The following is an 11,589-nucleotide window of genomic DNA, read 5'->3' on the forward strand; positions in this document are numbered from 1 at the left end:
CAGGCCCCTTCCTGGCATGGACCCAGTCCTTATCCTTGCATGTAGCAGTGCCTGCAAGCCAGCTCTCCTGATTCAGGGCTGTACCTGGAGAACCCAAAAGTGACAGCCTATGGGTCCTATAGGAGCATAACTGGGCTCTGGAAACATCCCCTCCAGGAAGCAAAGGAGCCAGGGGCAGATGTCACGGGCTGGTGCCTGTCGCTGAGGAGGTCGGACGCCCCAGGGGCTATGGGACCCAAACAGTTGCTCAGGAAAGGCTGGTGAACACCTCTGGTTCACAGGGCTGGTGAACACCCTGAGCAGCTGTAGGGCTCGCTTTCCCCCAGCTAGCTGTGCTTGGGTGCCACGTACACACCACTCCGGCCTTAGATAGCTCAGTGGGGCTGGGGAGTCATGGGAACTCATGGGCCCTCTCCCCACGTGGGGCTGTAAAAGGGCTGTCCTACGGCGACCTTTCTCCCCTCTCCTGCATCCTCTCCCATGGGGCTGGACCCCCTAGGGAACTCTTGGTCTTAGGTGGGATGCGTGGTACTCACACAGCCAAGGGGCAGAGCATGGGGAGCTGGGCTCCGGGTTCAGTCAGATGCTGTCATCCCATCAGGGAGCTTGGGGTGGTGTGTCCTGTCCCTGCCTGGTCCCTCTGTGGATGCAGCTCTCTCAGGACGTGGAGGCTGCTAGCTGAGGCGAGGGCTGGGGAACAGCGCCCAGGGCATGGCCAGCTGGACAAGGCCTCTCCAAGGAGCCATGGCCTAGGTACAGTGGCACCCAGCCCCTGGGAGGGCAGGAAGGAGGCTCAGTGTGCGTGAGGCAGCCCGCTTTGGAGAGGAGCTGAGCGCATGCCCCAGGCATTGCTGGTGCCATACATGCCGAGAGAGGGGAAGGGCTCCTGGCATGTCCCTGGGTGGAGGGGGGCCCCAGCCAATTGGGCTGCAGATGTGTGGGGACATGACAGCTCAGCTGGGTCCTCACACTTCCCCTGGGGCCAGTGGGCCTGGCTCCACGGTGACAGCCCAGGGCCAGCTGGGCCTGGCCCCATGGTGATAGCACACAGTCAACATGGCCTGGCCCACGGTGAAAGCCCAGGGCTGACAAGGCCTGTCCCCATGGTGACAGCCCAGGGCCAACTGGGTCTGGCCCCACAGTGACAGCATGGGGCTGTGAGGGCCTTGCAACAGCCAGACCTCATGATGACAGCCCAGGTCCAGCTGGGGCCTGGCCCGCTCTCCTGCCTGCTGGCCCCATTGCTCTCCAGAGATGCCTGAGCAGAGAGACACTTCCAGCTGCCATTTCTGGCTCCCAGCCTCCACTAGGAGGGCAGCAAGAGGCACCCAGGTCCCAGATGGGCCAGGGAGGACTGAGGGGCCACGCACCTGCCCCAAAGAGTGCTGCAAAGGGCTGTGGGCAGCAAGCTGGCATGGGAGCATGGGCAAGTGAGGGGGTGGCTGGGTACAGGCCCCTTCACAGGTGTCACTGCAGGGACAGGGCCTGGAGCGAGGGGTGACAGAGGGGATGGCCTGCCCCATGGCTGGGAGGGCCACTGCAATGGGCCTTATGGTGGGGGCAGGCATCTGCTGCTGACAAACAGCAACCAGGATGGCAGAGCAGGAGCACACTGGCATTGGGTGCCTGCTCTCAGGCAGCCACTGAGGCAGACAGGAGCAAGGAGCTGGGTCATCACGGCCACGTGCCACCTGGCACAAGCCCTGTATTGGTAAGAGGCTGTGGATGCAGAGGCGGAGGACAGAGGTGTCAGCTCCCACCGTTTACAGAGGCAAGGGTACAGGGGCACTGCAAGACTCCACACATGGGGTGGGAAAAAAGGGAGAGAAAAGCTGACTCCCATGTCCTTCCTGTCTCCCTGGCAGCCCAGGGCCAGTAGAAGACGAGTGGCGGAGCGTGAGCGCTGCAGCAGATAGGTGAGCTGGCAAGAGGGAGGCTGGCAGAGACAGCGGACATGAGGCTCCGGTGCTACTGCAGCTCCTGGCTGGCAGTCTATCACCAGGGCACGCTGTTTCCTTCCCAGTCGAGGAAGGCGCCGGTGGTGTCCTGCGAGAGGCTGGCCAACACAGTTAGGATGCCCCGTACACTGTGCTCCACCGTCAGAGGGGCCTGCAGAAGGGGACAAGGGTCAACATCACTGCTGTGGACCAAGACTGACACAGAAAGCAGCAGGGTCTGACCAGACTGAAGGATGCATGCCTGGAGCACTGCTGCCCCATTTTCCCCTAGCTGCAGCAGGGCAGGTTGGTCATGGGAACCTTTTTCCAACCTTTCTTATCACTCTGCTAGGTGGGACAGAGGCTGGTTATCCATGCACCTGGCACACCACAGCTTGTTGCCTGCTTGCTGCTGGCTCTGCCCCAGGATATTGTCCTGGCAGCTCATGGCATCACACAACATCCTCTCTTGTGATACTCTTTCATCATGGCACTGCATCTGCTGCTGAAGAACAGCTACTGCCCTGTAATCCTGCCTGCAACTCTTTGGCCAAGGGCAGCATGGTATCTTCTCTGTCATGGTATCTTCTCTGTTATCAAACACTTCTATCAGGGTAGCATGTACACTGCAATAGCAGATACAGCATGGTACCTCATCTGTCATTGGACTTTCTACAGTGGCGGCATATCCATTACAATGGCATATTTGCCACAATTCCCCACGTCTCATAGCAGAGCTCTGCTGGAGGCTGCAAACCTCTTGCAATAGCACATCTTCCCTAGTGTTGCATCATCATGAATCTTGTCCCTTCAGCCAGCACACCTATCTTCCTGGCACATCCCCAGGCTATCCTGATGCTCTTCTCCTGAGATGTATCACAAATGGCATGTGTTCTGCAACTTCGCATCTGTCATGGTATGTGCAGGAGGCACACTTGGTATGGCCTTGGCAACAGCTGGAAGCTCTTGTGCTGGATGCCCTGAGATGATCCGACTGACCTTGGGTCTCTGGGTGCCCTTTGTCATTTTCCCCACTACCCTCCCCGCCATCCAGTGTTGGAAGGACTGCCATGGCCTGTGGTCTCCCTCCTTGCCCCAGCTGAGTGGCTCCAGACCCTCCGCCTCTGCATGCACAGAGATGCAGACTTCAGAGCCATCCCTAGGGCTTCAGGACCTAAGTGCCACTGCCCTCCCCAAGAGGTGGGGGCACGATGGCACATAGAGCAATGGGGGGACCCAGGCCTGCTGCCCCTTCCCTGCACGGCACAGTACCTTCTCTGTCCCCATGTCAGTCTTCACCCAGCCAGGATGGATCGCTGTGCACAAGATCCCCTTGTCTTTGAGTTCTGCAGCCATGCACCTTGTCATCATGTTCTGTGCAGCCTGGAAGAGGCATCGCCATGCCAGCACAACGCAGGGGAATGGGCAGGTGTTGGGGTGAACGTGGGCAGGAGCAAGGGGATTTGCTAGCCAGGAGGTGTGTGTGGCCAGGAAATGGGACTTTACCCTGCAGGAAAGCATTGGCACAGCCAGCCCAAAAGGCTCTGTCCCAGATGCTGCCAATCCCAGGGCTGACAGTCTCTGTGCTTTCACTGGGAGAGCAGACAGAGGCTGGATGTCCTGGGGCAGGTGTGTAGAGGGGTCCCATGGGCTCCCCTCCGTGGGCACTGTGCACAGGGCCAGCAGAGCAGCCCCTGCACAACCTCTGGCACCTCATCTTGTTGCTGGCATGGCACAGTACATGGGGGCCTCCTACGCCCTGAGGTGCAGTCCCAGGACATCCCCTGGCACCTCACCTTGCTGGCACGGTATGGGTACATGGGCGCCTCCAGCATCCCAAGGCACAGCCCGATGGAGCCCACTTTGGTGGACACGTTGATGATCGCGGCCCTGCTGCAGCTCAGCCCCTCCTTTCCCAGGCCCTTTGCCGCCTTCTCCAAGAGGGGCAGAAATTCCTGACACAAAGACACCGGTGCTCTGTTAATACACGACAAACCCTAAGTCTGAGGATTTCCCTGAAGGTCCCTGACCCAGACCACTGACGTGGAGATGGACAGACACCCTAGGCAGGAGGGCAGTGGATGGGGAGGACGCTCCAAGGATGGGCCAGGTCCCCTTGGCTCTGGCATTTCCCAGGAAAGGATACTGGCAGCACAGCCAGTCCAGGCTGGCAAACAGGAGCTCCAGCTGGGGAGGAGTGAAGCGTGGCTGCGGCTGGGGCTGGGCCGCGCTGCCTGTCAGCCTTCCTGCTCCTTAGGACGGGCAGAGGAGCCCTGCGGCCCACGATCTTGCTCCCCTTTGTTCTGGCTCAATCCAGAGAGTGAGGACCTTTCCTGCTGAGGGTCTTTCATTTTCTGAGGGTCTTGCATTCCACCTGGAAACAGCAATGGAAACAACCCCCCCTTGCCATGGAGAGCATATTCCCAGGCAGGAGAAACCCAAAAAGGCCACATATACCTTGGTGACCTGGAGAGGCCCGATCACATTGGTGGTGAACGCAGAGAGCATCTCCTGTGAATCCACGGACTGCAACGTGGCATGCGAGCTGACGCCTGCGTTGTTGATGAGCAGGTTCAGGCCCTGACCCTTCAGATGGGACTCCACAGCCTGCACCGCCCCTTGGATGCTGGGCAAGCTCACTGTGTCTGCCAGAGTGAAAAAGGATGTGGAGGAGAGCTCTGATAGCTTCCACAACTGTGGGAGCTGGGTACTGCCTGGCATCCTGCCCCGTTGTGGGGCAGCAGTCCCTACCTCCCCGCTGGTGTCACACTCCTCGTTGGCTGCCCAACATAACTCACTTCTTCCTACCTTCAATTTGGAGTACCAGAATAACCCTGAATACCCCATCACCCCCTTGCGTGCCCTCAGAAAAAATGGCTGTGGTTGGAATGGCTCTTTTTAAACAAGTATGATCCAAAAAGGAAGGACTGGTTTGAACAGATCAGGGTGCTAAACACATCAAAAGGAGCAGAGGCTTGTCCTCACTTATTGGTTTCACCCAGAAGCCTTGTCTTCACAGAATTAGCTGGATTAAAGTTTACAGTGCATCCCTTGGGAGGAATCCCTTGGGAGGATGCCTAGCTGAGTTTATCGGTATATCCTTACTGCTTGGATGCTTTAACAAGACATATTTTCACTTCAAGTGGGACGAATTTTTTACTGTAAAGCAACACATTTTTTATGAATGTTCATTCTTTCATATCCAACGTTTCAAACTGCTATCCAGCTCTTTTTTAATGACACAGGCGACTACTCTTAAGAGGAGCTTAACTACATTTGCTTTATATATTCAAGGAATTTACTACTGCACAGGGTTTATTTTACAGCAGATTCTTGGTCCTTACACATTGAGGCTGCCAGATTTATTTCTGCCACTAGAAACCAACCCCAGTTGGATGTACATATTTCAATGGTAGATATCATCTTTCAGAAAGTGATATAACTGTGCTCTAGAGTCCTTCTGTACTGCGCAGCAGCTATAGGGGCTGCTAATGTCTGATAGATAGATTCATTTTATCTTTGAATTACACGAAGATACAGATACAGATCTGGCTGACATCTTTTTTCCTTTCTAGCAATCTGTGCTTAAACTGATCTTCCACAACACAATTTCCCATAGTTTTGCAGCTGTTTCACTGGCAGTGAAGTAGTGTGTGCTCTTAAAATGCTTGGGAAATCCTTCATTTCTTGCTTTCCTTTTTTGTTTCACTGTTTTTGTTTCACATTGTTACCAGTAAGGATTTTGAGCTGGCAGGTAAGCAAAAAAGTGAGCACAAGTAATAAAAAATGTGGGGTATAATTCAGTATTTGTTTACAGACTCTGATCTGGACCTCCTCCATTTTGCAGATGCTCTAGCCCAGGGGTGTGGGGATAAACCTTTCCAAGGATCTAGGAACTACTGACTTTTCTGAAATCCTGGTAATGGGTGTAAGCAATTCCAGTTTCTTTTTCTTTGCTTACCTGCTTGGATCTCCTTGGAAAGCTGTTAGGCTTTAATTGGCATTTTTGGCTAAACCAATAGGTGCAGTATTTTTTAGGTTTGTGTTCAGCTTTTGCTTGTTAAAAACTGCATCACTTAACTGGTGGTTGCCCCATTGAACTGTCCATTGTTCATTTGCCTTGCAGATCTGCCTTGCAGATCTAAAAGGGGCCAGTTAGGCTAATATCAAACTTTTTATACTGTCTTTTTTGTATCAAAAGGATACCACCAAGCCCAAAAGACACAGGAATATTCATTTGTATGGGGATGTTAGTGTGCCTTTGCTCTCTGATCACAATTCACTGTGCACACATTTCTGCATACATTTTCACAAGTGTTTATTTGATGAGCCTGCTTTGGGAGGATTTAGGGAGCTTTTTTTGCAACATTTTGGCCCCCAAGTTGTGTTACTGGTCTCATGCTTTACACAAGATTGAGTTAACAAAGGCTGGAAAAGTTAAAGGCAACCTGCTGTTCCCCTGCTGGACTATTTTTTACACCAATGAACAGCAGGACAATCCTTTTTCCTGCTATTTTTAACGAGCCCAGTGGCTTTATGGTGGTAGGCAAAACTCAAGTCTTCCTTTAAAGCATTTGAGTGGCCTGGGACTTGTATCACCTTGCCTCATGCAGCACAGGACTTCATAAAGCTGTGATGAAAACAATTAGGGAGAATTTGATGAGGGAATTTGTTGTGGGCCTGACCTATGTGAATTAAGTACCCATAGGGCAGCACAGGTCTTTATAAGACTACTGTTGCTGTTGCCTTCTAAAATCAGTGGCTATTTCTCAACACCTGGCTGATTGTGAAATGTGAGCAAGGCTTTCCTTTATGCTAAGGCGCTTGGACCCAGCACGAGAGCGTGGGCACGCTGAGGTGCTGCTCAGCTTGGGAATGACTTTGCTAGAAGTCCAAATCCTTTCCCCAGCTGACTCATCCACACACCCAAAACACATTATCAGTGGCTTTGGAGAGTGCAGCCTGTCAGGCATGTAGCTTCACCTCAGGATTCAAGAAGGCACGTTTGACTGGGTACAGCACATTTCACAGTGTGCACTTTTGTGACCTTTTTTTGGATAATGAATTAACTGAGTTCCAGGCTTTGTCACTCCACCATACATGAGGGAACTTTCACCAGCTTTGGTAAATGATTAATTTCTTTGGACTAGCTGAGTCATTGCAACAAGGAGAAGTCATAGCATGCTTATTGGTAGTACTTTGAGACCCAAAGCAGTTGCATAGCAGAGCGCACACTTGCCTTCCCACGTGCCAGCAGTCTCGCGTGCTGGCTGGGCATGGGATGAGAGCCAAGTATGTGGGATGAGCTCATTTATTTTGCTACAATTTTTCATCAAAAATTTTCATTTTTGCTTACTTTGGGTCTTGGCTCTCTTTTGGAGTGTATGTGTTTTAGTAAAGGCTTCACTGGTCAGTGTATTCAGTGTATTCAGTGGTCAGCCCCTTGAGATGTCCCTTTTATGCCGGTTGTGCTTTGGAGAGCAGAGTAAGTTTGCTCTTCTCATCACATACTACCAGTTGGGGATCTCAGGTAATTTTAAAGATGCTATCACTAACTACAAAGAAGGCGCTCTAGTATTCTGAGAGAGAGATTCACTGCCTCTTTTTAGTAAAGATTGACTTCACGAATGTTTTCTTTGCTAAGAAATGCTAAACATTTACTTGAACTTTTCAGATGATTTTTAACAAATAAATAGGTAGGTAGAAACTGATATGGTATTTGCATTTCTTTGATTCAGTGTCCTTATTATTCATGCTAAGGAAATACTTTGGGAACGAGCTCTGGCTGGTTCATATTTCAGTTATTACAGTAGTGACAATTTCATTGTAAATGTTCCCTTAGCTACCTGTTTTTTAGGTTTGCTTTCGTTTTTTACCAACTCTTTTTAAAAACTCACACTCTGGGCAGATTTCGCTCTCTTAAGACAACACTGTCTGCCTCCGCAAGACTCATCTGCAGGAAACTACACTCCTCACTCCGGCACTCTCTGCATATTTAAAGCTCCACCCCGACTCCAACCTTCTCCAGACACCTTACATCCTTGCTCAGCACCCTGCGAGGTAAGTGCACATAAATACCCTATCTTTGAGCACATAAAGTGCTGCCCTGTCTTCTCTCCCTTTTCCACCCTAAGCCCTTGTGCTGTCCAGGTCTATTTGCTATCTTCTCCTGCTGCTCCCCACTGCTGCTGACAAAGGTCACCAAATCTAGCCAGCTTCCAAAGGGACAGGAAAACTCTCCAGTCTGGGCTGCAAACATCCCAAACCAGAGTGTGCCTCTGGGCCTGAGCATCAGCCTGCAATGCCAGCACCAACAGAGGGCCACATGCATCCTTTTAGCCTATTTCTTTTCCCTCTTTTTGCCCGTAGCAAAGGAAACAATGAACTTCCAAAAGAGGCCCCAAAACAATCCTTCTGCTTAGGAACCATCCAGTAAATTTGAATGCTGTGCCCTGCCTTGCTTTGGTTTGTGAACCTATGTGTCACAGCCCAAAAAGCCAGGCAGACTCAGGCACTGCATTCAGCGCTTTTGGGAACTGAGGTCGTACCTTTCCCATAAAACTCGCTTGCTCGAGCTGTTGGGACCCACCTCCACCTGTCTCTGAAGCTGGTTTGACTGCTTTCAGACTGAGGACAGGGCTACAGGGGGGGGGGGGGGGGGGGGGAGGGAGCAGTAGGCCCAGACATTCACGGATTCCTCCCTGCCTGGTAGGGTTGGAGCCGTCTGGCTGCCAGCATTAAGGCAGGGTGTCTAACAAAGCTGTCCCCAGGCCCCAAGGAAAGCAGAGGGCTAGAGACAGCGCCCAGTGCAGGGAGAAAGATTGCTCCATACCTAGCTGGACCAGTTTGATGCTGGGGTGCCGGGCAGCTAATTTTCTCAGGGCCTGGAAACAAAGTGGTGAAGTGCGGGTTAGACGTCGCTGGTGACTGACAGCACAGCCACGTCTCCCCTATGCAGGGCTGTGCATCCGTCCCGTCCCAGCCCTCAGGTCACCCCCAGCCAGCGCCTGGCCAGGGTGGATTTGCATGGGCCAGGGAAGGTTTTTGGAGCATTCCTAGCAGACAGGGCAGTGCAGTGTTGCCCCAGCTGGCAGTGCCAGGGATGGAGGAATTTTGTTGTCCAGCCGAGAGGCTGGCAGGAGAAAGGGCCCCCGCTGGACTCAGGCTCTCTTCTCTTCCCCAGCCACAGTGAGGTAACGACCAGCTGGGCAGGGAAGGGGTTTCCATTGGCAAGGCCAGGAGTGAGCACTAAGGACATGGGCGCCTTGTGGGCGCAGCCTGGCACTCCAGCCTCGTCACATGTAGCTGGGTCAAGCACAGCCATAATCATGAGGCTGGCCTGAGCCCTGACTGCTGGCCAGGGGGCTGGCAGCTCTGCGGAGACACTGTGGGACTGTCATGTGCGAATGACCCGGCTAGCCTGCTTCCGAGCTGGGAGCCAGACTCTGTAGAGAACTGGCAGGGCCATAGGGTCCGCGAATTCCCCCTCGTTCACCCTGCTCGGGGCCCTGCTCTCGCACTGACCTTCCCACTCAGTCCATCAGGATCACGGCAGGTGGCAAAGATGTGCTGGGGAGCCTGAGGGCTCGCGGCAAGCTGCCTCACCAGCTCCAGCCCGATGCCCCGGTTGGACCCCGTCACCAGAATGCTCTGAGCCAGCGCAGCCATCCTTCTGCGCGCTGGGTGGTGACAAACAAGCTGCACCCAGCAGAATTTCTGTCTGCTCTGCGCGAACAGGAGACTGGGAACAGCCCAGGGTGTGGCTCCAGGCTCCCATGGGGATGGTGACAGTGCTGGCAGCAGCCCTGGCCCCTCGCCTACCCCAGGCAGAGCTAGGGGCCCAGGTTGAGCCAGGAGCCCCCTCACCATGGTGAACACGGGGCCGCATGTCCCCTGCCTGGCAGCATTACCCAGTTTCCCAAGACTTGATTCCTCCCTAAAGCCCCAGCTCCCATAGTCCCTGTAATTATGGGAAAAGGGTCACCTCCATTCAGCAGTTGGAAGAATGCTTGAAACACAACCAGAAACCAGAAGAGACCTAAACAGGACGAAAATCTGGCTGGCATTTAGCATACAAGCTGGCAAGCTCAACTTGTACAAATGATCTCCCTCAGAGCTCCCTCAGAGCTCCCTCAGAGCTCCTCAGAGCCAGGAGAGGAGGCCCTCAGCTCTCGGCAGGCTCATCTTCCAGCTGTCAGGGCACCAAGCCTGCAGCCCTCACCCTTCTCCCTGCTGGAGGACAATGCAGGGAGGCTTTTCAGACCAACGTACCTCTGCTAAGCCAAGGCTCCTGCAGCCAAAACCAGCCCAGAGGCATGGATTTTGAGAAGAGAGAAGTGAGTAACATGCTGAAAGAAACAAGGAACTGCCATGTAAAAGTCTCAGCCGAACTGGCTGCGTTTAGCCCAGTATTTGGGACAACCGGAGCTTAAGATGAGGGAGGAAATAAGAGGAAAATAGCAGAGATAGGTCTGTGACATCTGGAGTGTCCAAGAGTGCATCTGCTGCCCAGCCTTGCTCGGCCTGTCAGAGGAGACAGAGCTGGCTATTTCTTGTGGATCTCAGTAGTTTCAGACCTGGCACTCACCAGAGAAATATTCTAGCTTCAGCCAGCAGCTGCTAAATGGTGGAGGGGCAGCAAAATTTGGGAAATGTGCTTTCAGCTGACACAGAAGCAATGTTTCTTTCCATTATGGTGGGTACACTATGGCCTCCATGAGAGAAGTAGGTGTGCTGGGTGTGGGTTTGGAAGAGTCGCTGGCATTAGACTCTGATCCACTGTAGAAGGCATTTATTGAGGGCGTAATCTCCCATGCAAGTGATTGCACTGTACAGACTTGCCTGTTCCTGCTGCTATCTGCAAAGCAGCACCCAAAGCGGAGTTCCCATTAAGAACCAACGAGACTGGAGTTTCCTCTTTTTCTTTCCAGGCTCCTTAGGAAGGAGAAAACAGATAGGAGGAAAAGAAGGCTGAAGGACCAGAGCTGGTGGGAATCGCTGCTGGCCAGCCAAGCGCAGAGCTGAAGAAGCCAAGCAGCAAGCAACCTTTGGAAATGGCCAACTGTTGGCCAAGGCCATGGCAACCAAGGCCAAACCAGACAGCAGTGCAGACATGCCAGGGCACAGATCCTGGCTCAGGAAACACAACTTGAGGGCAGAGAGGTTCCAAAAGGGGCCAGAAGGGACGCTGTGGAGAAGAAACGAGACAAATCCATCCAAGATCCTATTGAAGCACCCCACAACCATTCAGATCAGAGAGGACATCAGGAGGGCTCAAATCCAAGCCCCACTCAGAGCTGGCACAGCACTGACTTCAGACTAGGTTGCCCAGGGCTTGACGCAGTCAGGTCTCAAAAACCTCCAAGGAAAGAGATCCCACAGCCTCTCTGGCCCTTCTTTCAATGCCTGATGATCCTCACAGTGAATTTTTTCCTCTGTGTCAAACCTCTCCAGGCCTAGCTTATCAACACTGCCTCTGCCTCAGGCTGTGCACCTCCATTACCTGCAGCTCCCTGACCGCGTGAACTGAGCGTGATTGCTGAACAACCGCAGTGTGTCTTATTCATGAACTGGTCCCCGCAGTGTGTCTTATTCATGAACTGGTCCCCTCAGGCCGATGCGGAGGTTTTGCAACCACTTAGTCACATGCAGG

At 53.2% G+C, this 11,589-nt stretch overlaps 1 protein-coding gene and 1 long non-coding RNA gene across 2 annotated transcripts; one reads left to right on the forward strand and one right to left on the reverse strand.

Annotated features, from left to right (window-relative positions):
• Positions 1 to 26: 26 nt before the first annotated feature.
• On the reverse strand, positions 27 to 10,293 carry LOC104154134 (uncharacterized). The gene is made up of 7 exons (XM_068955568.1): positions 9,462 to 10,293; positions 8,770 to 8,821; positions 7,054 to 7,056; positions 4,395 to 4,582; positions 3,734 to 3,892; positions 3,210 to 3,320; positions 27 to 2,109 (listed from the first exon to the last, which is right to left on the reverse strand). Exons 1-7 carry the CDS (start codon positions 9,804 to 9,806, stop codon positions 1,996 to 1,998), a joined length of 972 nt encoding a protein of 323 aa, XP_068811669.1. The 5' UTR covers positions 9,807 to 10,293; the 3' UTR covers positions 27 to 1,995.
• Positions 7,851 to 10,965, forward strand: LOC104154135 (uncharacterized). Its single transcript, XR_696387.2, has 2 exons — positions 7,851 to 7,997; positions 10,868 to 10,965. It is a non-coding gene; the product is annotated as an uncharacterized lncRNA (long non-coding RNA).
• The last annotated feature ends 624 nt before the right edge of the window (positions 10,966 to 11,589 follow it).

This window comes from Struthio camelus, chromosome 10, assembly GCF_040807025.1.
Source record: "Struthio camelus isolate bStrCam1 chromosome 10, bStrCam1.hap1, whole genome shotgun sequence".
NCBI classification, from domain to species: Eukaryota; Metazoa; Chordata; class Aves; order Struthioniformes; family Struthionidae; genus Struthio; species Struthio camelus.